At 36.2% G+C, this 27,775-nt stretch overlaps 1 protein-coding gene across 2 annotated transcripts in view; it reads left to right on the top strand.

The window, feature by feature from the left end:
* BZW2 (basic leucine zipper and W2 domains 2) overlaps positions 1 to 27,072 on the top strand; it is a 54,976-nt gene extending 27,904 nt beyond the window's left edge. For both annotated transcript variants that reach the window (XM_057730479.1, XM_057730478.1), the window contains exons 4-12: positions 1,514 to 1,617; positions 4,722 to 4,787; positions 8,127 to 8,262; positions 11,884 to 11,993; positions 16,261 to 16,431; positions 18,253 to 18,399; positions 19,525 to 19,663; positions 25,826 to 25,948; positions 26,614 to 27,072. In XM_057730479.1, coding sequence (XP_057586462.1) covers positions 1,514 to 1,617; positions 4,722 to 4,787; positions 8,127 to 8,262; positions 11,884 to 11,993; positions 16,261 to 16,431; positions 18,253 to 18,399; positions 19,525 to 19,663; positions 25,826 to 25,948; positions 26,614 to 26,642 — 1,025 coding nt within the window. In that variant the 3' untranslated portion in view covers positions 26,643 to 27,072. The remainder of the gene's footprint in view (positions 1 to 1,513; positions 1,618 to 4,721; positions 4,788 to 8,126; positions 8,263 to 11,883; positions 11,994 to 16,260; positions 16,432 to 18,252; positions 18,400 to 19,524; positions 19,664 to 25,825; positions 25,949 to 26,613) is intronic.
* Positions 27,073 to 27,775: the final 703 nt, after the last annotated feature.

A 27,775-nucleotide genomic window follows, 5' to 3' on the forward strand; every position in this document is an offset into this window, starting at 1 on the left:
AATATCAGGGAACAAAATTTTAAATGTGAGCTGTATCAGTATTACTAATGTGTAACAAATATTTTGTTTTGTAGGAGAATGAAAATTTTAAATCCTACATCTTAAGAGAGAAGCCTATAGTTTCAAAATTAGACTTTTCAATTATATAACTTCTGTGAGATAGGAATCATTAGTCCAGGGTTTTTAGAAGATTACCATCTTAATAAAATTTTGTTTCAGGTGTTTGTATTCATTAACAAAGGGGTAATGAAATCTTGTGCATAAATTAGTTGCATAAGAATAGACTCCTGAAGGAGCTGACTTTTCTAAAAACTAATTTACTTATGAAACTGTATGCTGGAATTTGTAAAAAAAAAAGAAAAAAGAAAAATAAAAAGTTGACTGTGTCTCTCATTTCATCCAAAGATTTGAAATATGACTCAGAACAATAAAATAGAGTGGCCTATGCAAGTATATACTTTACAAACATTTGTTGAGTATATAATAGATATTATATATATAACTTGACTTTTTCAAATTTCTACCCTATTTCTGTTAAAGTAGAATCTGAAAACAAAAATACCTGGTGTTCTGACTCTGGTCTTCTAATCAACTGATGTTTGTAATGGTCGCCACTGAAACTTACAGGAGGAGCCTTTGAATGAGAAAAGTTGAGTAATACAAAAAAGGTGTTCTTTTGTTCTATCCATTTATTCCATGATACTGTACAGGCCATGCGGAAAAAGATGAGAAAATAAAATACACTCTTTCCTAGCCAGTGCAACCGCTGGGTGATCAAACACAAATGACAAGGGGTTAGAGTGTATACTGTTCAACCCTGTGTGGATAAATCAGTTCGTGGAGGAGAGAACATTTTTCATACCTACTGAAGTTGAAACCAGCAAGATCTACTGTAAAAGCCAGATCTGGGCAGTTCAGTATTGGTGAACCGGTGTCCAGCAAAATATTATCAAGCCTGAAAAGTGAACCATGTCCTGATATGGGAAACATTAGGAACTGCATTGAGAATAATTGAGTTAAATTCACTGAACAAATATGACTGTTTATCTGCCATGGTTAAGGATATACTTTGGAAAGAACCAGACTTATAGTGATAGGATCCAGTGAAGGCAAGTATGTAGAACAACAATCTCATACACTATGGTAGGAAAAGAAAATCAAACAACCACTTTGCATTATGTTATAAATGTAAACAAATCATAACATGTATGCATCTTTTATAAGTAAATTAGTTTTTAGAAAAGTCTGTTCCTTCAGGAGTCTGTTTTTGTGCAGTTAATTTATGCACAAGATTTAATTAGCTCTTTGTAATAAATATAACCACCTGAACAAAATCTTATTAAAATGATAATCTTCTAAAAATCTCTGTGCATCTACACATGCACATCATTCTATGAAGATTCATGTGATGTCTACTTTTATTGTTTTCCTTGGTGTGCAGAAATTGTTATCTTCTGCAGATGCTCTTCTGATTTCAGTATTGTCCTAATGGTCATCACCTTTCTCTTTTTAGCCCCTGGAGGAACACGCATAGATGATGGTGACAAGACGAAGATGACCAACCACTGTGTGTTTTCAGCAAATGAAGATCATGAAACCATCCGAAACTATGCTCAGGTAGAGCCTGTCACTGAGAGATTGTTGTGTTGGGAGGGAAACATTTGAACGGGATTTAGGAAAAGTTTAGGTTCAAAAATTCTACAGGCCACTTTTTAAATAGGAATATTTGATAGCTCTTAAACATATGAAGAGATACGGAATTGCATTCATAATAAGGCAGTGGGCATTAAAACTTCACAACAGCAGAGTTTTTTTTACCTTTCACCTATAAGAGATATGGGGAATCATAATTTCTGGTGGAGTATAAACTGCTTCAAGCTTTAGGGAGAGCAGTTTAGCACTATATTTCAAAACTAAAACTACACATTCCTTTGATTCAGCAATTCTACTTCTAGGACTTCATCCTGCAGATATGCTTACATGTGTGTAAAGTGACACAAACAGTGGCAGTTGTTGTAGTGTTGCTTGTAATAATATCAAAGGATGAAAACAATATATTTCAGTCCATAGAGTTTGGCAATTCATATTAATAGACTACCAGGTAGCTGTTTAAAAGAAAGAGGCAAGGAGACCCTTGTAATACATAAAACCTATAAAGGATTCATATCCAGATTAAATAAAGAACTGTAAGTCAATAAGAAAAGGACAAACAACCTATAAGGAAAAGACTTATAGGTATTTAAAGAAAAAGGGGAAACAATTCTCCAACAAAGGAAGATGTGTTCAAACTCATTAGGGAAATTTCAATTAATATCCTGAGATTTCCTTTTGCATTCATTACATTGGTGAAGATTAAGAAGTATATTTAGGCCCTGGTGAAGATCAGGAGGTGGTGGTAGTGTAAAATGGGACAACCTAGTAGATATTTTCTTCAAAGCTGAACATATGTGAATTGTGACCAGCCAGCTTAGGGTTGGTTTCTTTTCTGGTTCTTTCACTGACTCTTCTTAAAAGCCAGTTTGTATTCCCAACTAAATCATGAAAGCAAGTCCCAGGTCAACATGTCTTCTTGTTTTATACATTTCATTAAATGTATAAAAAAGGCCATAGGAATCCCTGGCAGCTATGTGATTTCAGGTGCTAGAAACTGTCTTTACTTTGTTTATTAAAATGTTGTAAGGCACGCTAAGCCAAGTAATGTGGCATATGTGGCCATTAAGAATTTAAACTTCAAAAATTATTTTATCACATGCTATTTTAGCAAAGATATTTCTTTCTCTTTTTTATATTTAAGAAATGTGTAACAGATAAAAACCAAGGAAATCTTTAAAAATGGACCCAAAGGTTAAGCATGTGGGGTTCAGTGGACCATGTTTTAATCTGTCCTCTCTAAACCTTTGCTTCTACCCTGTATGTCGGTAGCCACAAATACCTTGGGCCAGGTGGATACTGAAGCAGATCTATTCAGTTCAAAAGCTGCTCTTTTAAAATTCTCACTCGCCTTTTGGTATATTAGATAAGTGCAATTTACTAAGGATCAGAATTTCTGAGTTCTGTTTCTGCTCCAATACTTAGTAGCAGTTTCTAGGTCTGCCAAACAATGATGTGAACGTCTGCCTTATCTTCCTCAGAGAATTTTTGTTAGGATTAAATTAATGCAAGTATAAGGTATATTATTTGCTATTTGAGTCCCACTGGGAAAGAAAAATAAGACGACCTGGAAGAAAAATCAGTACTCTACTATACTATTCTCATAAAATTAAAAAGATCCGTATAGACTTAGCCTCTTCATTATTTCTAAATACGATAGTTCCTTTTTACTTGTGATTTTTTTTCATATGGAATATGTATATTTTAAAGACCTTTTGATACATTATTGTTTCTAAGTTAATTAAACATTATTGTGTACTGATAGACTGACAGAAAATCTTAGTGGCGTAGTCAGTGAGAGAGATTAAATTGAGAGAGGTATTTGAGGGGAAATTAATTTTGTAAGCTGTAAGTTCATTGGAGAGTACTTTGGTGGTATAATGACTTTTGCTTTCATATGTAGACGTTTACCTGTGGGGATTTGGATAATCATTCTGGGATAAGGAGAATTCTTATTCCTGATAATAGTCACACTAAGGAATATATGAGTGCTAGTGTCAATTAGAAATCAAATTTGTAGGACTTAAATACAGTATTCTTTTTTCTCATTGCATATCAATTCCCTGCCTGGGTCACTTTTCTTTCCTTCTAAAGGGCAACACTATAGTTTTTACTCTTGGACTCCACCTTGATCCCATTAAGGAATAAACACAGTTTTAGGTGAGAGTATATCATGTGGGTATAAGAGAAAGAAATTGGATTCAGAAGTCATTTCCACACTTATTAAAATAATATTTATAAAATCCACATTTAAATAAGAACATTGTATTAGTCTGTTCAGGCTTCCTTAACAAAATACCACAGACTGGGTGTCTTAAACAACAGAATTTTATCTCTCACAGTTTGGGAGACTGAGAAGTCCAAGATTAATGTGCCAGCAGAGGTCCCAGTGAGGTCTCTCTTCCTGACTCATTGGAGGGCATCAGTCCTTATGATCTCACTTAACCCCATCCTGAAGTCCCTACCTCCAAATAGTCACATTGGAGGTAGGGCTTCAGCCTATGAATTTAAGAGGAACACAAACATTCAGTCCATAACAAACATCATTTCTCTTAAAAAACAGTCCAGGATTCCACTGACACAGTTGCAGACCCTGCTTGAGAATACTAACTGGACTGTGGGGGCCAGTAATCTTTATTACTCATCTGCTGAAATCATGTTCATGTTCACCTGGAGTATAATTTCCCCTGAACTCTGATCTCCTCTCCATCATATCCAGTATCTAAGTGATTATATCTATCATCCCGTTCGTTTCAGTTATTTTGTCTCTACATCACACAATTTTAAAATTATATTCATTTCATTTTCATCACAGTTATTTTTGGTTTCTTACCGGTTACATTCTTGAATGAATTTGTTTTATTCTACATGTGCATTTTGATCCTCTTTTTTTCCCTCAGGTCATAATAACTCCTTTGAAATGCTTGTAGTTCTCATATCACAGGATGAGAATGTTTAACTACATGTTTTTATTAGCGTAGACCCTTGTAGTTAGGATGAGTTTCTACACCTCCTTCTTTTGCCTTTTAAAATTGTTTACGTAATATTGCCTGGTTCTCGTTTGTATTTAGGTCTTCAATAAACTCATCAGGAGATATAAGTATTTGGAAAAGGCATTTGAGGATGAAATGAAAAAGGTAAAAATTCAAATGTAATGCTCTGTTTGCTAAAATGATGAAATGAAGAGGGACAGAAATTTTGCTTTTACAGTGATAGTCCAGAAGTACCATGGACCTCTTAAGTTTTTAATGAACGTTTGTTGAATGAAGGAATGAGTATGACAGATCATTAGCTAATAGCTGTAGAGAGAAAGCACAATTAGCCTAGAATTTTTTTTTTCATATTTAATGTAAGCCAGCATGCTTTGTTCAAAGGAATAGTTATTATAGAATATGTAATTAGTTAAAGCTTGTGCAAGAGCACAGCACAGCAGCTAATACTACGTAAAATTCTTTAATTCTGGAAGATGCAGTTTAGCAAAAGGAGTAGAAGCACATCTTTGGAAGTGGTGTCTGGGTGTAAATCTCAGTGGTTTTTCTCATCTATAAAATAGCTGCAATAAAATTACATACTTTATGGTTGTTTTAGTAATAAATGAGATGAGCTGTAAGGTACCTAACACAGTGATTGGGCTCTAATAAGTAGCCAAATAAACAATAGCACCTTATTAAAGAAGCCTCTTTTCAAAAATTGCAACGTGTTCCTCCTTCTAATTTGTAGTTCCTCCGTATTTATATGAGGTAGTCACTACATAAACTTATTGCAGATTTGTATGCTGCTTTGTCATCATTTCTGTTTTTAGATATCTGCCTAAATCATAAACCAAGCGAATAAAGGAATCACCTACTTTGTTTCTTTGTTACTTTGCAGCATCTACTTTGCTGCTTACCTACTCTTGCCTCCCTTTGTTCAAAATGGTTCTGTACATAATGAAGAGCATTTAAACAGTAAAATCATTTTTTTAATTTATATTCTCCATGATTCAACTTTCACACTTAAAAGAACCTTTCAGCCTGGATGCATACAACTATATGTATAAAGATGTTCGTCACAGTATTGAGAGGTAAACTAAAGGTTTGTGGTGGGAGACGGGTTAATTAAATTATGGTCTCTCTATACAGTGGGATAATATGCAGTCATTTAAAGAATGAGGCATAGCCGCGTAAATTGATCAGAGAAAATGTCTATGATAAATTGTTAAATGAAAAAGCAACCATTTGGTAGAAGTTTAACCTCAGGCAAGTCAATTTCCTTGTAACTCAGATTTCTTTGTTTTAAAGCGAGGATCAAGACTTTTGTAAGTATTAATACACATAAATAAAGTGTTCAGAAGACTATCTGGTCCACTATTATCAATGTATAACTCAATAAAGCATGTGTATATAAATCTAGTTATTTATAAAATGTAGACATGTAAGTGCATTTAAAAATCTGAAAGGACACATACTGTTAATATCATTAATTCTAAGCAAGTAGGATTAAAGAGGAGGTTATTCGCACTTTTATATTATTCTTTGTTGTTAAATTTTGTTCTACTAGCATGTATTACTTTTTTAAACATGAAAACATTTAAATGGAAAAAAGTATGATCCATTATATTGCTAGCTGCTTAGAAAATAACAAGAGGAATAGATTTGACCCCCAAAATGATGCTAGAGCATTCAGATACATTAAATATCTTATCACTTTACCTGATAATATCACTCATGGTTTTCTTCTGCCAGTTCATTTGTACCTTGAAAGCTTTCTGTTTGATTCATTTGATGAATGTGCTTTTGAGAATGATTTATTTTTCAGTGTATCCATTGTTTAAAGAAAATTCTGCTGCAACACATGTAGCATCTGATTTTAATGTTGATTAGTAAATATAATTGAGCAATATGGATATTAATTTTAAGAAAAGATATTTGGCACCATTTTGTTATAATTGAATTTTTTGATGAATATATCTATTCATGTGTTTGACCAAGTAGTGTTAATAGTTTTATCTTGGGGGCTGTTTTTCATTACTTATGTGAATCTTACTTATTCTGATAATAAGAGGAAGAGGCCAGATTGATATGAAGTATCTACGGTTTTGTCAGTTTTTTTACCCCATTCCTGATGCTCCCTGGAGCTTTAATCATTGGTGTCTCCTTCCCTCCCTCCCTCTTTTCTTGTGAACTTAGAAAGTGACTTCTTTTTAAATCATTGAGACTTTAATAGGCATGAATTGGGAGTGAAATGGACAAGTTTGATTCCAGTTCTTCCACTTACTCATCATGTAACTATTTGGAGAGTCTCATAACCTCTCTGTAATGTAATAATCCTTTAACTGTTGGGGATGGTAAACTAATATAGCCCTACCCACTGCACAGAGCTAATGGAATTTCATTGGCTGTAAAGCACTTAATAAACCTATATTGATGCCAGTGATTTTTCGTCGGTGCAGAGTAATGAAAAAGTCAGCAGGGCCCCGATAGTGATATTGGGCCCTGGGGAATCTCCGTAACATGCCTAAGATCTGTTGAAACAGGGAATATAGCCATGGAATATAAATATAATATAGTCAAAGCGCTAGATGGAGAAAGGTTAGGAAAGAGGAGAGCATTCTCCAAGCCTGGATACTCTTAGAATTCAAAATAGGAAGTGGGATGTAATCCCCTTTGCTTTGGCTTCCCTTCAGCCTTTCTGGGGTTGCTACTTTGTCACTTTTCCTACTGCTGGGATAAGAGGATAGCAGCATTGTGACCCAGAAAGACCCAAACAACACTGTCACCCTCTCATTACAAAATCGTTCTTTCCAAGTCACAACAGAGGCCTTTTCTCCACTAGGAACTTTTCTTCATCTTACATCCATCATTACCTCGTCACCAGAGCTGTTGGTAAAACTGTATGATCTAAGAAATACCTAATTTGAATCTCATTTTAAGAGGCATCAAGAACCTAGAAAAGCCTTTTTTTCACTCAGCAGTCTTGTTTTGAAAAGTGTTACATGCTGTGGACTCAGAAAAGTATATGTTAGGTATCACAGCTTATTGACTCCTGTTTTTTGTTATAACCCAAAGAAAATGGGTAGATGTATTGGTGGGGGGAAGGCTTGGGGAGAGCATGCAAAGAAGTGAAAAACATATGAAAGGCAGTGGTATATTTCAGAAAATGCTGTATAATACTTACCCTTTGTCATATGCAAAGTCAAATGTGAGTTATTTACGTGACCTATTTACACTGTTCTCCAAATATCTCTTTTCCTTCCCATGAATGTTATCTATAGCTATGTTGTAAGTGAACTTGGAAGAAAGGAACGATCCTGATAAAGTCCCTTTCTGTAGCACCCAATTTATAACTGAACATACGTGTGTGTCCCCATTGAGTAAGAGGTGTGCTTCATGTGACCCACCAGTTGTGTGCCGTCTAACCGCGGATGTACATTGTTTGTTATTTTCCTACTTTACTCCTTTGCTTTATAGACATGGCTTCTTTTGTTTGACCCACAGCTTCTCCTCTTCCTTAAAGCCTTTTCTGAAACAGAGCAGACAAAGTTGGCAATGCTGTCGGGGATCCTGCTGGGCAACGGCACCCTTCCTGCCACCATCCTCACCAGTCTCTTCACTGACAGCTTAGTCAAAGAAGGTATTTATGCTCATTTTCCTACCTGTCACATGTGAAAAGAAAAGCCAAAGACAGAAAAATACCAGTACATCTTCTTAGTGTCCTCTACTACCCGTCCATCCTCCATGTGAGAGACTGTGTGTGTGTGTGTCTTCAAACAATAAGAGAATTGTACACGTTTATTTTAAGAAATTAGGAGAAAAACATATGCACACCTATACAGAGACAAATAAAGAACATTAATAAGCTAGAATTTTTGGTGCAAGACACAATGCCTAGGTCAGATACCCTGAAATTGATCTGGTCCAAACCATTTCTCTCAACATAGATGCTTACTGGCGTATTTTGTTGGTACAATGCTTCATTGTGTGGGATTCTTTTGTGCTTTGTGGGACATTTAACCTTTTTGCCCTCAAACACAGAATGTCAGCCTAAAACACCCGCCTCCATGTAGTAGAACAGCCAGAAATGCCCCTCACATTCCCAAATGCCCCCCGAACTGTACTTTATTTCGCTGGTTCAGGCCATTCTTCTGAACTGTTTCCCCTCAAGATCTTATGCTCAGATGTTTGTTTTGATTGCATTTTAAAGATATTCATTATGTCTATTTTAGAAGTCCAGATGGTTGCATCAGAATTTTGCTTTAATTTTAAGGCCTTAAGAGTTTGATGGGCATGCATGCAGTTGCTTGGTTATAGAGTTATACAAAAGTGGGCTTTTTTCTTGTAGGAGGATGATTTTCAAGTTATAATGCAACACATAACAAAGAGTTATTTTTTTCTTAAAAATAAATTAAAAGAGCTTTTGTGAAAACATCTGTTTCTTCTTAGAACTTGGATTTACTCCTACAGATGTGAAGTCCAGTCTCATTCATGCCTGCAGTGAAATGAGTTAACAGTTTTCTCATAACCGAGAAAAGAATAGTAAATCGAGAGTCAAATGATATTATTTAGAGATTCTCTATAGTTTTCAAACTCTCTAGTTGTTATTAATATATTGTTAATATTATAGCACTTTAAAGTATTTTCCTGAAGAAAAGTCATGATCTTTCATGTTTTATTTATGGTACTAGACATTTTATACTAGGAAAACAAGATAAAATATAAACAGTAAATATTAATTACATCAGATTATTCCTAGTGTTTATAACAGAAAATAATTGCCTTCCCGGTTGTATTAAAAACCTAAATGATGTATACAGTTTCTTTTGAAATGCATTAAAAATTAAGTTATTAGAAAGATTAATGGATAGACTATACACAGTATATATCACACAGAAGCGTGATAAAGCAAATACAGCAATATATCAACTGTTATAGAATCTAGATGGTGAGTAAATGAGTGTTTATTGTTTAATTTGTTCAACTTTTCTTATGTTTAAATTTTTTATGGTAAAATGTTGGGGTAGGAAAGGAGAAGAAAACTTTGTTATGGAAATGACATAGAGCATATGTCATATGGTTTTTCTTTATATTTCACCATCTCTAGAAATGAAAGTATTAAACTTTTGCTTCCCAAACAGGAGAGGGTTATGAAATTATACCTTTTCCACAAACTACCACCCAACAAATGGCTGAGGGGGACCATCCACTCAGTAGAATCTCAAGTACAGAGAAATTTCTCCAATCCTTCCACCAAGAGCCACTTTTAATACAAAATGATAGGTTTGAGGCTGATTTTTAGACTCTTAGTTTCAAGCATACTTTATTTCTTTACAATGAGGATTACAAGATCTGTTATTTTTATTTTTAATTACATAAATTTATGTTAAATTTTATATTGACCTTTTGAGCTAACGACAATGTTAAAAATCCAGGTGAACGAGTTGACAACATAAAATTCTCCAGGTCATAACACAGGTTTTATTGTCATAGACAATTTGGGGGGCTTAGTTTCTCTGCTATTCAAAAGGAAAAAGTGGGTAAAGTTGGTGTCTATATAAATTATATATATATATCAATTAAATTTATTTACCTAAAAGTAACTGAAAGACAGGACTCAAATATGTGTACAAGGGCTTTTCTTTCTTTCTTTCTTTCTTTTTCTTTCTTTCTTTCTCGTTTTTTTCTTTTCTTTTTTTTAATTTTATTTTTTTATTGACGTATAGTTGATTTACAGTGTTTTGTTAGTTTCAGGTGTACAGCAAAGTGACTCCGTTATACATAGATATGTACACACACACATTTTGAGATTCTTATTCTTTATAGGTTACTACAAAATACTGAGTATAGTTCCCTGTGCTATACAGCAGGTCCTTGTTGGTTATCTATTTTATATATAGTAGTTTGTATATGTTAATCCCAACCTCCTAAGTTATCCACCCCTTGCACTCCCTCTCCCCGCTGCCAAGGACATTTATTTCTTATATAACAATAAATATAAAAGTAGAGGAGATTTCAGGGTGAACAGCAATGTCATTCAGGACTCAGGTATCTTCCTCCATTACCATAGCATCGACTTCACTCCAAGGGTGGATTCCTTAGTCTTTAAAAGAAGTCTGGTGCAGTTATGGCACATGCGTCTTCATTCAGGTTCAGTGGACGAGCACTTCTGAACACAGGATAATTTATCTTGTCTTCAGCTGATTGGCTGAAATTGGCCACATGACCTGCCCAGTAGTAGTAGTTGGGGGATGCAGTGACCAGTGGAGCTTAAGCTGAAGTCACTAAACTAATTGTGGGAGAAGGTGGTGCCAGGGTTTAGACTTATTAGATAGATGTCACCTGGCATGAGCAAAATGGGAGTTCTCTTAGGAAAGAGAAGAGGAATAGACACTGCTTAGACCACCAACAATAGTGAAGCCTTCAGTTCAGAAAAATCAGTTTAATATTTCAGCTACTCTTTAACCCTTCATTGAATAAATGCAACATTAATTTAGAAATTTGGAGTGTTCCCGGAAAAGCTGTCTATTAGTTATCTGGTTATTTATAGTTGGAAATAAATCCTGTTATAAATATGGGTATGTACTTGAGTGGATTCCTGATTAATGTGGCTATTTTTAAAATCTCTTTAAAAATATCCAGAAAAGATTTCAGCTTAAAACAACACTGACATTTTTATAGCTTAACTCATGAATACTTTAAAATGCTTTTCACAAAAAGTAAAACTGTGAAGTAAATGATGCATGTTCATCTATAGCTTTATTTATTTATACCTGTCACTGTTAATATTCTTTCGCTGGTATCATTTATCAGCAAATTAGTTGACATGTTGACATTTCGGTTTTATGGCTCATGATTTATTTGTTGTACTTCAAGATCACTGTTATAAACATGAAATACTGGTGAACCACAGGGCGAAGTAGAGGCAAAACACTAGAAAATCCTTGGCTTTGAGTGTGGTTTTGAAGGGGGTGAAAATAAATAAATTTATATTATAACAGCTTGGAATTAGGGAGTCCAACTTTGAAAAGTACTTTAACATTTTTTCCCATTCTTATGTAAATATAAATATTCTTCTCTTGAGTAATGAATAGTATAGAACCTAGAGAGTTTTCCCTTTTTCCTTTCTACCAAATCAAGTCTTTGAGTTATTTAGTCATTTCAGGGCACCTAATGGGAAATGTTGCATTGTACATCATCGCAAGTGGTTTTTCTTATAAAAGGTTTACTCGCTCTTTTTTTTTTCTTTTTTTTTAAATAGGCATTGCAGCCTCATTTGCTGTCAAGCTTTTTAAAGCATGGATGGCAGAAAAAGATGCCAACTCTGTTACCTCCTCTTTGAGAAAAGCCAACTTAGACAAGAGGCTACTTGTAAGTGTTGTCTGGGCAAAGGGTTGTGTGTTTCATGCTTCTGCTTTGGCTCTGTCAATTGCGATGTAAAACACAAATGAAATGCCTGGGTCTGTGTGGAATTGGAACATGGTTCTGTGGTTCCTTTTATTTCTGTATTACTGGCAGTTAGAAACTAATTCCATTTTAATCTTTGTTGCATAAATAAATGTAATGATAAAATTAAAGAGTCATAGAGAATACAGAGACTTTCAAATTTGGAAGTCTGTTAATATAGTGATAACATTTATCAAAATTAACTCTTGCAGCTAATAACTATAGAAATTAAAATTTTTAATATGAAATTTAAAGAAGACATATGAATAGGTTGCTGATGTGGGTGGAAGTTCATATCACATCAATCCCACCTAATTAGACATTTATGATTATCTTGGGCCTTTGAATGACACTGATCTCGAAAACAGGTTAGTTTGTTAACAAAATAAAAGTTTAAACAAGATTCCATGTTTATACCAAGATTCCTTGGAAATACTTAGATATTTAAGAAAGTAAGCACGTTAATTGTAGTACTTTGAAGCTCCCATTATCACAATTGCTTGATTAATTTTTACCTCTCTGTATTTTTCAAAATCAAGAAAAATATTTTGTCCTCATAATTCTGTCTGCTCCCTGTAATTTATTTCTGCCAGAAGCAACAGCTGTGCAGATGACAGAGATTGCTTCAAGTGAAATTGCTTTTACAATTTTAGGACAAAGTCTAAAACCGCAAGACACGCTTGCCATCTTCTCTTTACCTAGTTGCTTATCTGTTTTCTCTTCCAGGGTGTTCTGCTGTGCAAGGGTGTTGATTCATGGGGCAAGTCCAAATCTGGCTCATTGTAAACTTGCATTTTCAATGACTTAAAATTCCTTTATCTCTTGAAGTTTACCTAAAATAGCCCTATTTATGTCTTGGAAGTCTTTAGAATATAATGAAGAAAAATTAAGTCTAGATTCTTGTTAATTTCTGCCATGGATAATACTTTTCATTCAATGTATATTTATTAAGTGCCTGCTCTGTGCCAGGCACAGTCCTAGAAGCTGTGGAGCCAGTAGAGACAGGATAGAAAAGTTTCCTGCCTTCATGGGACCTACTCTCTAACAATGAAGGGTATATAGAAGTCACAGAAGACATATGAAAAGGTTGCTGATGTGGGTGGAAGTTCATATGAAGGAATATATTCTTGTCCCTGAGTCTGTATCTTGGCCAGGCCCCAGCCCTTTCATTCTGGGACGGAGGCTGAAGGAGCAGCTCCCACCTGGGCCATTCTGTCCTCGTGGCAGAGGACAGGAACACAGGTGACTGTAAGCCATTCCAGTGCTTTAAAAGGTCACCTTCTTTGGCCAAAAGAAGTCACTGAGGAGCCTGGCAGTGGGATAGGAAAGTTTAGTCCATTCACGGGCTACTTCTCCACCTGTGAAGACAGATACAGCAAGGAGGGGCTTCACTGAATACTTGTTCAAGGGAGAGAGGGGTGAATTAATAGGAGCAAAGATACAATCTATTACAACTTAACCACAAAAGATTCAGCTATTTCTTAAAGCATGGTTCCTGAAAGATGCCAATAGGCAGAGCTTGGTTAACTTAATTAGGTTACTTCATTAAAAATTTTTTTAATATATTTCCTGTTTGAAAAACACATACCATTTAACTGTTCTTACTAGGTTTCTTTGCCTACGTATGCTTTGAGCATGAAAAGCATAGGCAGCAGCTTCTTCCAGAAACTCCATGAGGACAGGGTGGCTGTGCCTGCCTAGTATTTGCTGACTTAAAAATGAATGAGGAACTAGAGGTTCAGTTCCACCAGCTAGGAGGAAATTTTTGGTTCACTAACGCATATAACAAAATTCCTTGTGTTAGCATATTTGGGGGAAAAAATAGCATATTCTCAAAGTTAAGCAATTACCTACTTCTGTAATACAGAAGCAAGAAAAATATATAGCAACTCCGAGAAGAGGGGAGATGGGAGACATCATTCCCCCATCACTGGAAAAGGGAACAGTGATCAAGACATTGGCCAGAAACTTTTCTAGAAGCCGAAGATATTGATAGAACTCAACCAAATGACCTTTGCCTTTATGGGGCTTACATTCTGTTGCAGGGGAACAGGCAATAAGCTAAATAAACAATTAACATATGTAGTATAATAAAAACTGGAAAACTAAGTAGGGAAGCCCTGAGACGTGTCTGTTTGGTATGGGAAGACCTCTCTGATAAGGTGACGTTTGTGTGAGGAAGCAAACTATCTAGATATCTCCAGGAAGAGCATTCCAGGCAAAGGCAACAGAAATGCAAAGGATTTGAGGCATGGCATGTTGGGGACAGCAAGAGAGAGAATTTAGTAAGAGCAAAAATGTAGATCAGTGCAGAGTCATAGCAGGTCCCATATCGTCTAGGAACTTTGGCTTTTATTCTGTGTAAAATGGGAATTTTTTGGAAAAGTCTCTGCAGAGTGTGTATAATGTGATTTGGGGGTTTTAACAGATCACTCTGGCTGTTGCTTTGAGAATAGATTCAGGAGCAAGGCAGAAGTAGGGAGACCTTAATCTAGGGATGAGGTGATGGAGGTTTGTACCTGGGTAGGATTTTTCTTACAAATGCAAAAACTATGTTTCAACTTAGTAAATGTCATGATATGATTTATACTGATTTCACCTCAGTTTAATCTGAATAATAATTTTCAAGATATTATGTATCATTCATAAGGACTGTATAGTTCATAAAAATAAATAAAAAACGATCAGTAACATGTTTGATTATGTATTACTCTGAACATAATTTTTGATCAAAGTGTGTCGGCACATTCTTCCAAAATTGAACATTGAATGCTGGCATGAGTAACAGAATAATTAGTGACTTTGGGATCACACAGCTATGTCCTTAAATATTTCTGGCTGCATCGTTTGTGTCAAGTTGCTTAACCTTGAGACAGTTTCTTTTTCTATAAAAATGTCTACTTTATACAGATATAAGCAAAATGCCCTCCACATCTAGATTCATAGAAAAAACTCAAAATTAAAAGTAGTCCCCCGCCCCCCACCAAATTTGAAAGACCTCTTGAATGTTAGAACAAATATCAGTGACAAAATTTCAGTCAGGTATGAAATGTTTGCTTTAATATGAACGCGTTTGATAGCTGCTCCTACCGACTCTCTCCTGACATTTTGAAACTCATGACTCAACAAGGCAAATTATAGGATTATGATATGGAGAATATTGAAATTTGAGTCACGACAGAAGCCATCTGGCTGTGTCCGTATACTTGGTGGCAAACTTGTTACAGATCTTTCTTCTGAGATATGTATTGAAGCCACATAGCCATTGGCCATATATATATGCAGATCTAACCATCATAAAAGTTAGGTCTATTTTGTAGACTCTGCAGCAGTCTGAAAAATGTGAGAGCTTTGAGAATTGCCTTACTTTCTTAGTTGGGTGTTGGAGTCACACAGGATTAGAACATGACTAAGTGTTCCTGAGACTCTGCCAAGCTGTGTAAGGTGAAATGGAAATGAGGTAAAAAATATGAGAGCAGCCATGGTATATTACTCTTTAAAAATTTCCAACAGAATTATGTAATGAATCAAAGAGTTGGTAGGGCGGGTTTAGGTTACATCTCGCCATGAACTTAATTTAGAGGCACCACCATTAAGAGATATAACAAAAATTCTCTTTAGCTCTGAGCTAGTATTTTAGAAGAATGTGTATAATTTTTCTCAGAATGTGAATAGAGGTCCTTGAGATGATAATAGTCAATGTTTTTCTCATATTATCTCAAATCATTTCAGCATTACTAAAACTGGCTTTTATCTGTTAACTCATAGTTAAGGAATCAGTGTGATTAATGATTTCAGTTTTTTCTAGTCAGTTTGAAATAATCCCAACGTTATTCAGAGTTATCATCTTATTTGTACTTAATGTAGCAAATTTAGCTCTGTTTTTGTACACCCTAGGCTTCGATTAAAGTAAAAGAGAAAGTAAGTAGCAGTTCCAAATGAGTGCATCTAGTTTATGTAAGTTGCTTAGCATTTTTTTATTCTCTTTCTTTGTCAAACTGCCTAATTTTGGAAGGTGCCTTAGCAAATGCTCAAGAAATATATCCGAGATTTATTCTTTTGAAAAAATCAACCCTTATTCTTTTCTTCCACATATCAGATATTCTAAGTGCTATTTTAATATGAAAATGTTGTTCTTTATGCTGCTAAAATGTGCATGGCCTGTTGTATAACAGTCTCTCTTCTCTCTCAGGAACTCTTTCCAGTTAACAGACAGAGCGTGGATCATTTTGCTAAATACTTCACTGATGCAGGTCTGAAGGAGCTCTCGGACTTCCTCCGGGTCCAGCAGTCCCTGGGCACCAGGAAGGAGCTGCAGAAGGAGCTCCAGGAGCGTCTCTCCCAGGAATGCCCGATCAAGGAGGTGGGGACCATGGGCTTACATCACTGCCACAGCGTTTAGCGAGATGGATGATGTAGGCTGTTCAGCACAAGTTTTACCTCCCTGAAGGAGACCTCCCTTCATTTATTGCTATGAACTTGAGGGCCTTTTCATACCATTTAAATGATCTCAAAGTATTAATTCAGACTCCTCCAGGATGTTCCAGAAAATAATGATTATTTCCACACAAGTGACTTATTCACCAGGTTGCTATGGTTGTCAAAATATTTCATCTGTTGAATAGATTTACTGTCCACTAGCATTATACCTCAATTTATGGTGGATTTCCCATTTTATTGCAGATGACATAATATGGTTAAGTATTGGATTGGGTTGACGTATATAGGTTTTAATTTTAAGACAAAAAAGGGGTGATTGTGCATTCGTGTCATGAGTAAAGGCCAGTTGGACGAGTGGCTCATTGGATCCCACTCATAATAGCTGAGTATTTGCAAAATGTGAATACTACGTTTTTGAATAGCTATATTTCATGTGGCAATGACTATCTTTTTTTTAAGTCGTGCCTGAAGAAAACTTCCTATTTGAATTTTAAAAACTTTTACATGATAATTCAAAAATTGCATTAAGAGTCCTTTCCTTTTGCCACTTACTCCCAAGTCCCAAACCCTCACCACGCTGCGTGCTCACAGCCTTACAAGGTACCTTTTGTGGTTTAAGACCAGAGAATTCCAGACTGATGCCGTCCAGCAGGCGGAGGTGTTGGTCCTAAGTCTCATGGCATTAAGGTCAGCAATATATTCAGTAACCTTTCTCCAAGCAAAAATTTCTCTAACCATGATTTTCCATTGGGGAAAAAAAAGCAAACCAAATAACACTGTGATACTTTTAGGTACCAAGATGTCACCTTTCTTTGCAGCTTTACCCAGCCAGCTGGGAGGCTGGGACTTTCCATTTCCTTCTGTTCTGGAACAAAGGCTGCTTACCTCACAGCTGATCCTCTGTACCTCAGGCCAACAGGAAAGAAAGCAATGTATTAATATTTTCATTTAAAAAAACAGAAGGGAGAAAAAGAGTTGTACTACTCAAAAAGTAGTACACTTGTACTATATTATGGTTTTAATCACTTCTGAGGCCCTCACCTCTATTTGTGATTTTATTTCAAAAGGCAAAAGATTTTTCCAAACAAGTTTAATATAAAATACATTGTTGGACAGATTTTATTCCATACGATCAAGTTTTAGGATACATTTGCATATTTAAAAGTAATTCTGGAGGGAAAATAGCCTGCTGAGTATCGCTGCATTGGTATGTATCATATAAAAAAAAAAGTCTTTGCACTTTACAGTTTATTTACATGAGGCATGAGGATCATCAAAAGTGATAATTAAAGAATGAATTGTAGAGAGTGCCTTGTGCAAACTCAAGACATTTTTCATCAACAGGTTTAAAGTTGAGGGTTGGAAGTAAAAATTCACAACACTGTTGACTTCTACAAACTCCAGAAAGTCAAACTGGCTTAAATAATGCCTGCCCTCTTGGACTCAAAATGGGTTCCTGCCTGTAAAAGAATAACCCCTAAGAAACCAAGATTGTCTCTTATTTTCTGTTATCCAGCAGCTCCTGGCCAGAGCTAAGCCTGTTAATTTGGGGACTAAAAATAAATCTGCTCTGAGAACAAATCATTGTGTTCTCCTCCCTCTGGTAGCTTGAGAGTATGGGCCAGGAGGGGAGGAACTGAACAGAATTATTTGGCTGTCCCAAACCTTTTGCTGACCAGGCACAGTCAGAGAGGAAGTCCCCATCTGCCTGTTACCCTCTGACTCCCGTTCTCGTGAAATTTAGGTGGTGCTCTACGTTAAAGAAGAAATGAAGAGGAATGATCTTCCGGAAACAGCAGTGATTGGACTTCTGTGGACCTGTGTAATGAATGCTGTGGAATGGAACAAGAAGGAAGAACTCGTTGCTGAGCAGGCTCTCAAGCACCTGAAGGTACAACAAGACACAGTCTTGGCTGCAGACCAGCTGAAGCTCTTAACAGTGTGACAGATGGGTTCTAACTGCAATTTGCCCAGACTCAGGCCAAATATATATTTCCTAATATTTGTCTTTTTAAATTTGCCACTACCTAAAATGTTTCAGATGTAAGAGCTTATGAAATACCTAAGGTTAAATTCTTACTAAAAACAGTGTCAGAAAGTCCACAAAACAGTCATAGATTAAATATTTTAAATTAAAGAGAAATATGGTCTAACTGTTGGTTTTCCTTTTATTCTACATGACAAAAATTCTTAATGAGTACTTTTTAGGTAAACTACAAGTTGACATTAGAATTTGAAAAGTGAGTGGTGGGAGAAATCAACTGATTGTGTAAATTATATATTTTTATGTAGGGATACATATGTTTTTGCTTTTATTATCCTCTCCCTCTAAAACTATATTAAGACAAGTAGAAAACTTAGAGCCTGCCTTCAGAGTTTACACTTGAATTGGGAAGTCAACAACTACCTAATATAAACTAGGTAGGATATAAATTCAGATAACTCTCAGTATTTAGGAGAACAGAGCAGTGAGTAGCCTATGCAGGTTAAGTCATTCAGGGAAGGCTCAGAGGAGGAGTTTAGTGTTGAGCTGAGTAGGTCTTAGAGAAAACAATAGCCAGACATCAGCAACTGGAAGCCAAGTCATTTGGGATGAAGGGAACAATGCGAACAAAACCATAAAGCTGACATGTGAGAGGGTCTAGGAAGGAGACCCCCACTCTTCCAATGGCAGAGCCACACTCCAGTAGTGCAGGAATCACAGCATCCTTGCGAACACTGGGAACTGAGGAAGTCTGTCTCATTTTCACAATGTCCATTACACAGACACAGTAGCATAGCAGTTATCTTTAATATAATCAGAATTTCCTATTTGGTCCCTTCTAGTGGGTACAGTGAGAGAAACCTGATAAGGTGCTGGGATAAAAAATTCATTTTGGTTGGACACACTATTATAATGTAATCCTCAAAGTGAAGGTTTTCTAAGCAAATCTCCAGATTACTGTTGTGATTCATGTGGTGTCAGCCCTGTACCTCCCACGAAAGTGAATGGTTTTACTCCCCACTTCCGTTCCAGCAATATGCTCCACTCCTGGCTGTGTTCAGCTCCCAAGGCCAGTCAGAGCTGATCCTCCTCCAGAAGGTTCAAGAATACTGTTATGACAATATCCATTTCATGAAAGCCTTTCAGAAGATCGTGGTTCTTTTTTATAAAGGTATGTATCCATGTTGTTCTGTCACTATGTTTCTGTGTTTTGTTGAAGCTCTTTGAGGACCAGAGTGGGGGTGAGGACATGGATTTCTGGTAATCTTAGAGTTTTAGTGAGGCAGCCATGTTATGTAGAGAGACCAGATGTAAACACCGTAGATGTGCGTGGCCTCAGGAACCAGCCTGATTAGGCCCCTGTGCACTTCTCATTGGTGGAAATTGCTACCGGACTGGTGATGAACTAATAATTTTGGTGGGAGGGATGGTTAAAAAAAAAAAAAAGACTGTAGTTATGGAAAATAAGGCCTGTTTTTGAATTGTAAGGATGAACTCTAACAGCAACGATTACCTAATGTTTACAGCATGTTCATGCCTTTTCAGGTGCCATAAGGCTGACTTAAAAAATTACTGAAATAATTAGCTTTTCACTTGGTATTTTAGTTATTTGGCCCAGCCATTCTCCTGTTTTCCAAGGAAATGGCTATTTTTAGATTTTCATATTTACTGTCTTTTCATTGTATTTATAAGGATTAGGTTGCCATGACAACTGGCACTGCCAGTTTATTAAAAATGAATGCTATTAGGGTTTTAACTGATCTCAATCTCTATACCTGTCTACAGTATATAAAAAAAGGATCCGGGACTGTTCTTTGGTCCAGGTTTGTGCAGTTTCATGAGGCAGGGGGAAAGGAGCACTTAAGAAATGATACATTTTGAACACTATGAAATGTTCATTAGAAGTTACTGCTATCTTAAATGGCATAACACAGAAAAAACTAAAGTATAAATTAATACCAGCCAAATGTTTCTTTTCTTTTTGATGTGTTCTTGAATTTGTCTATTTTGAATGACAATTTGGGCATTTACATTGAATGTAAAAATTTTACGTTATTGATTACCAGCTATTTAAAAATTGTTTAATAACATTTCACAAAGAGTTTTAATTGGCTATCCAGATTCTTCAAATGCGTACATCTTGCCCACAAGTGTTTGGGTGCTATTTTGCTTTCTCAGCACTAAGGTATTTGGCACAATTTTTATATCCGTGGGAGACTGTGATGACTGCCAGACCCCATTTGAAGTTCAGTAAAGGTGTTTTTCTCTGGCCAGATCTGAATTAGGCCTTCTTGGATGTGGTCATGAGATAGCAATGTCCTAAGAGTAGGGCTTAAATGATGCCGAAGGTCAGGAGATAGCAATGTCTTAAATCTGGGTGACCCATCAGAACCAAACCTGCAGGTCCTATGGCCAACCCGCCTGTGTCAGCGAAGAGCCAAGAAAGAGAAGCAGCCCCCTCACCCCCACCCCAGCCAGTGGCTGTTCTGTCCGCACCGGCCACAGCCGGCTCCACTTTACACTGGTAGAGAGGCCTGTGGGATACATTTCACATCTGCTTCATGAGTGGTCGATATTTTCCACTACAGAAAAGCAAACTGTTTATAAACTACCACCCAAACACATAATTTCCTCTCACGTCGTTTAATTGCCAACCCACCCAAACAGTGTCTCTTACCAAATCCTTTTTTTCACGGAGACACAGTTGTTTGAGCCTCATCTAAAGCATCACCCTCATTTCATTATTATACTTAATTCAAAAAAACAAAAAATAAACTACATTTTATCAGTAAAGGCGTTTAGGTGGCATATAAACCATTAAAATCCTGTTCTTCAAATGTCTCATTTTAATCATTAATGAATGCCAACATCCTCCTGCATTATACTTTTTACAACTGCTACTAATGGCTAGCAAAACTGGTTGCTTTATTTCCTATTCTTCAGCCCCAAACACTAAGAAACAGTGACCTGAAATTATAAAATAACCAAGAAGTGGGCACTGAGAAGTAAAAAGAAGAGGCGTTAGCTCTTCTTTAGGCCATTGATTAGCTAGGTGGCCAGCTTCTAAATAGATTGTTTCGGTTAGTAAGGTCTGTGGGGCGACTCTGAGCAGGCCCAAGGGAACGCAGGAAGGTAAGTGTCTGCATCAGTTTTATGCTGACTTAATTATTTTTGGAAATGAAATCAGGAAACTTTTACAAATGGATACCTAAACTGTATCACTGCAGAGTTAACACTCAACGTCATTTTCTTGGTAATTTCATAATCTTCCACAAAATTATGTGCATAGGCTGTTTTTCTGAATAAAATAATTGCATTTTTTTCTCTTGAGAAGATGGACTCCCCGAGGAATGATTGTTCCATACCACAGTGGGGAGACTTACTGTGTTTACCTGCCTTCTTGAATTGTTTTCACTTTGACCTTATTTCATCCAACAAACACTTGTGCACCTGGAGACATATATTTCATTTGTTTTTAATGAGGATGTGGATGCTCTTGTTGTGTACTTCATACACCTAGGAAGGCTTGAGGACAGCGTAGTAAAGCACTCCTTTCCCAGTGCTTGTGTGCATGTGACTCACCTGGAGAGCTTGTTAAAGCAGACTCCCCGGGGAGAATGATTCAGTGGGTCCAGCATTGGACCCGCAAATAACAAATTTCCAGGTGATGCTGTGACTGTCAGTCTGGGACCACTGGTCTAAAGGGTATGGAATGTCAGAAGTGACAAATCCCATGAACTATGGTAATGTGGTTAAGGTTATACTTTTCATTAATTACATATACACATTTTACAAATATTAAATAGTCTTGTTTCTTTTATCTAGTGATAAGGATCGCTTGACATTTTGCTTTCAAGCAGGTTTTCAAAAATGTAATGGAAATCATTTCTCTTTTCCCATTTTAATGTCTCTATTACATATACGCACCTTCCTATATTTCCGGACTTGAGGATAACAGAAATGGGGGGATGTGATTCCTCATATCCCTTTTGAAAATCGGATGTCACTTTTGAAAACCTAATTACTTAAATGAATGCCATTATTAAAAGATTTTTAGATATTTTATATAAAGAACAGTGGAATAAAAATGAATAAACTTTAATGCTTTTCAGCAGTGAAAGGAGAAAGTGGTCACTTAGTGAAGCTTTACTTTTTGTACTAAAATCTAGATTTTTATATTTCTGGGACAGTAAGAAAAATAGTAAATCCATCACTACTTTTCACATATCACATTATTCACTTTCTAAAATAATTTTCTTTCTTCCTGAAGCTAAGTACCATATCCTCGGCATGTAGGTCTGAAAAATATAAAACTACCTTCTCAAGTACCATTAGTATCTCTATTGTGGCCTTATTGTTTGCAGATATTTCTTAGGTTAAATTCTGTTCCTCACGGCACATTTTTCTAAAAGCAGTTTCTTACTCTTGTTCTAAGAAAAGATTATTGGCCTTCCCACCATTTGGTCCCAGCTTTTTAAGGTAAATTATTTTTGACTTGTGTCCCTATGTGACACTGCTAATAAAAAGTACTGAATTTTCTAAGTTCCAAGTGACATCGTTTTCAACTTAAATATTTAAATAACGAATGTTACCTAAAGCTTTGCAGTTCTCAAACCACTTTTACAATATTGTCTCTTTGACCCTCATGAAAACCCAACTTTTGAATTATAACTCTATACATTGGGACATGTTTAGTTTTTCTTATCAAGTTCATCAGTTTGTCCATTCTGCATTTATTGAGTGCAAACTAGATGGCCAATCTTATGTTAAATGCTGGGAATGCAATGATGAACAAAATAGCCCCTGACTTCCTGGACTGCAGAGTGTAGGAGGAAACCAAGGATCATAGTCCCCTGCCAGTGGCTCATCCCGATAGATGCTGATAAGAAGTGGAAAGATGACCGAGGTGGGGCCCCTAACACAGAGCTGAAGCTGACTTGGAGAAAGAGAAAGGAAGGCTCTCAAGGGATGCAAGTATTTCCCCAGAGGTGATGCGGAAGTTGGCCACACAGAAGGGAGAGGAATGTGCTGTGATGTGAGGGAGCTCTGTGCAGTTGTAGAAAGTCTTCCTTTCTTACTGTGCTTTTTACCGATCCTCCATATTCCTAGTAGGCGTTTTGGGGTGATCCTAACACTCTGTCGTCTTCGTCTCCCAGTTTTAATGAACTCCTCTCCCTGCTTTTCCTTAGTGGGAAAAAACAAAAATTTCTCTCTTCCTTTGTCGAGGAGTTCCTTCCTTTTCAGATTAGACTTTTCTCTAAGCAAAAGTTAAATTTTTTAAACTTTTTGGTGTTCATGCTGTGCCTCAAAGTTGCCCTGTGTCGTTGCTTCTGTCTCTTCTTTATTATTTATTCCCCTGGTACTATTATTCCCTTAATCTTGCAGCAGGTGTTTATTACTAAATTAGGTTCTTCTAAGAGCTCAGCTCTGCACAGTTTGTCTAATTTTTCAGTGGACAATACATCTGATAGATGTTACCTGTCGTGTACTGTCCCTTTCACAAGCACAGTCACTGACAAGGATTCTAGTAGCTGCATGGCCTCTTTTGGCCTCTGTGGGGCAATAAAACACAGGAATGAGCTCTCAGTCTTCAGAAGGAAAACCTGAAACAAACATGATTCATTAAGGTGAGGAGAAAAAATAGAATTTCCCTTTACATATTTAATTCTATATTTTGTTTTATAACATTAACAATAGTAGTTATATAGTACATGCGTATAATTTATAAACCAAAAAGTATACATGTGTTGGGTGTACACACCCCGAACTGTCTTGCTGATAGGGGAGCATGATCAAACCAGTTTGGAAGTTAGTGGTCTAAATCACAGGCATCTTAAAGATGTCATGAAAACAAATTATATAAAAGGGACTTTTAAAATCCAAGTTTGAGCGAGTTAGCATTCCTGAAAAACTTCTGCAAAGCAGTCTTACCCAGTAACAAGTCACTTCGTTGAGTTGTAAAGCACCTGCTCCTCATCGCTATGAAAACTGGGCTTTGATGGCAAGAGGTGGGAAAGTTCTTTCATCATTGTGAGTGGAGAGTGTGGAGCTGGAAACATAAGAAACTAAAAGACTAGAAGTTAAGAGTAATTCCTTCGGGCTCCTGGTTATGATTTTTATGTCTAGTCCTTATGAATGAATAAATCCAGACTTCCTTCTTCCTTTGCAAAATGTAGTGTATTTAATGGTCAAAATAAACAAACTTTGTATTTTCTAAAACCGATCATGTGCATTTTTAGTCAATTTAGTCTCTTCGGTTGAATCCAAGAGCCAATTATTAATTTTAAAAAAACAGGTTTTTGTTATGAAAAGATCAGTGATGTTTTGAATGAAAACAGTATCAAATCATTTCTCTTGTTTTCGTAAGTTAAAGGTATATTTTAACTGCAAAAATATCATTAGAATGATTTATCAGCACTTGCAATGGATTGGGCAGGCATTGGGGACAATAATAAATCCTTTTTATCTATTTTCCATCCCATTTCCCACTCCGAAATCCCAACAGACAATCCATTAGAATATTGGCAAAGTATGTAGGCTATTTATTTTTCATATTTCCCTTTCTATTTTTAACATTAAATATTCTAAATTAATGGTGACTTGAGGATATCAAGGCATATTTGTGGAATTTAGAGTTTTAGGTAATAGATAGTTAATAGATAACACTTTTTTGTGAAAAACCTACAGGAAGTGTATCTAACACATCTCTTGCTCCCTTAACAGTATACAAGGAAAACATTACTCATGTGATTTAGATATTGTGCTGTGGGAAAAAAATTTAGGACTTTAGTGATAGAGTAAGTGTAGAACTTTGGATTATATGTGTATTTTCCCATGATACACTTGGGAGGTCATCTTTATATTTAATTGTTAATATTATTATTGCATCCTGTCTACATTTTTTTCATTTGCCCTTTTTTTCTTCTGAAGCAAATCCCCTTAAAAGACCAGCCATTTGAGATTGCAGCCTAATCAAGATGTGTTTGAAGCTGGCAGGACACAGAGTGTTCTGAAACGCTGGAATTGCTGATTCATTGGCAAAATCACAAAATAACCCAGTTTCCTACCAGCAAATTAGCACTGTAAGATTTCCAAGTCCCAGTCCCATCATCATCACTAAAGTATTAACTACCCTAACTACTAAAATACAGGGCACTGTGCTGTATGGAAATGAGCTTGGTTCTTGTCTTCTGATAAGTTTCAACATGAATTTCTTTTATAAAAGAGCTGTAATATTTGAAGTGATTGCTTTCTATTAAACTATAGTACATGAAGTTGCTTTAAACCATGACATGTATGTAGTAACTCTGAAACCTTTGATTTGAAATTGCAGCTGATGTGCTGAGTGAAGAAGCGATATTGAAATGGTACAAAGAAGCACATGTTGCCAAAGGCAAAAGTGTTTTCCTTGACCAGATGAAGAAATTTGTTGAGTGGTTACAAAATGCAGAAGAAGGTATGATTCCATTTAACAACTCCAGTGGCCATTTAGCAAATCCTTTCTCACTGTAATTCAAAATAGCTGCCTCCTCCACAGATTTTTCTCACCTTCCTAAAACTAAAGTTCTTGAGGTGTCTTCCATATCAGAAATTTTGCCCACCTCTTAGCCTGCCTTTCTGAATCAAGGCAATGAAAATTTCTGCATGATAAACAAAATGAAACCTCTTAAATTATCCCTAATGGAGGACAAAGAGGAAGAAATAATCAGCAGATGTGAAAGGAAAAAAATTAAATTTGGCTTAATCACACTTACAGGATTATATGGATTTTTATAACACCAGTTGACTGGTGTTTAAAATGGGAATACGTGTTGGAAGAACAATATGATGAGACTTAATCCAACTAAGCATGAAAAATCGATGATCCAGAAAAATATAGGTGGTTATAGTCACCCACAATATTTCTGAGCATGTTGCATTTTTAGAAAGGCAATTTTGTTTAAAGCAAAAAGAAGTGGAAGTTTGCTCTCTGCCCTCATATATGACTCTCTTTTCTCGTAAATGGCTGCCCAGTCAAAAATATCTTTTTCAGGCAGGAAGGGGATAGATTAGAAACTCTCTCATGACCTTATTTAAAGGCGTTTCAGAAGAAATGACCTGACTTTCTTTCTTTGCTCCTAGAATCTGAATCTGAAGGTGAAGAAAATTAGACGGCTCAAGAAGCACAACACCTAGGTCACCACATGACACTCTTACTGGGAACGCTGAACCATTTGAGAAGAGAAACTTGGCTTCTGTTTTCACAAAGGAAAAAAAATAGGATAGGCTTCCCTTGTGCAGAAGGGGAAATGGTTTTTGTTTTTGTTTTGTTTTTAAATGGAGCCCTGAGGCATCAGCGATTATACTTGGGACTCTACCTCTCACTCACTATATGCTAACTTAAAGCCATTCAACAGGGAGTCCAGTAGGTATCTGAAGTTAAATACTCCACAGACTCCTCTTTTTTAGCTGTATTTTTCAGGTACTGTGTGGTGAACGCCCCACTGGTGTCTATTACAGGGCCACTTTGGTAGTTGTGTATCTGCTCGTGTATGTGATTTGACAAACCAGTTTTTTAAAATAAATGGCTTTTTAAAAATCTGGGCTTATATTTTCAGAGTTTTTATTTTTTACTGTCCTGACTTCTTATACATATGACATTCCAGTGTTACGCTTTTTTTCCATCCAAAATGCTAAATGGTTCTTATCTATAAAAACATCTCTTTTGCTTTTATCATCGTGACTAATACATTTCACTTATCTTCGTAGTGAAATAGAAATCAACCCCCAAATACAGGCACATTAGCACTAATACCGTGAAGAGATATTATTAATAATAATTATTATCTATATGTGAGAATGTCATTTTCATTACGCAGGAAATAATAAGGACAGAATAACTGTAGCCAAGAATGACTGGAAGTCATAGGATAAAGAGCTTTATGGCCCCTTGAAGTGACTAGCATAGCCCTGGATGCACATATATATTCTTTCCTAAAACTGTTCTGCTGGGAAGTGCTCCTCTTTCACACTGGTTTTTCCTTTCTAGTGTGTCCTGTCATATTTGCCCGTCTCCTGTTTTATTTAAAAAAAGAAAATTATTAACTCATCTACCCCAATACCACCCTGGAGATGAAAACCACATGGTACTAAACAAAGACAATTCTAGAATGCATTGCCTTTAGAGCATAGTCCCTCGAGAGAAAAGCAGGAAGCCGAAGGGAAGGGCATCTGATTTCTTCCAGTCCATCAATTCATGGCAAGTCTCCATCATCTACCTACCCTTCTGCCTATCTAAAAATTA

The sequence above is a fragment of the Hippopotamus amphibius genome, chromosome 4 (assembly GCF_030028045.1).
Source record: "Hippopotamus amphibius kiboko isolate mHipAmp2 chromosome 4, mHipAmp2.hap2, whole genome shotgun sequence".
Lineage (NCBI taxonomy): Eukaryota > Metazoa > Chordata > Mammalia > Artiodactyla > Hippopotamidae > Hippopotamus > Hippopotamus amphibius.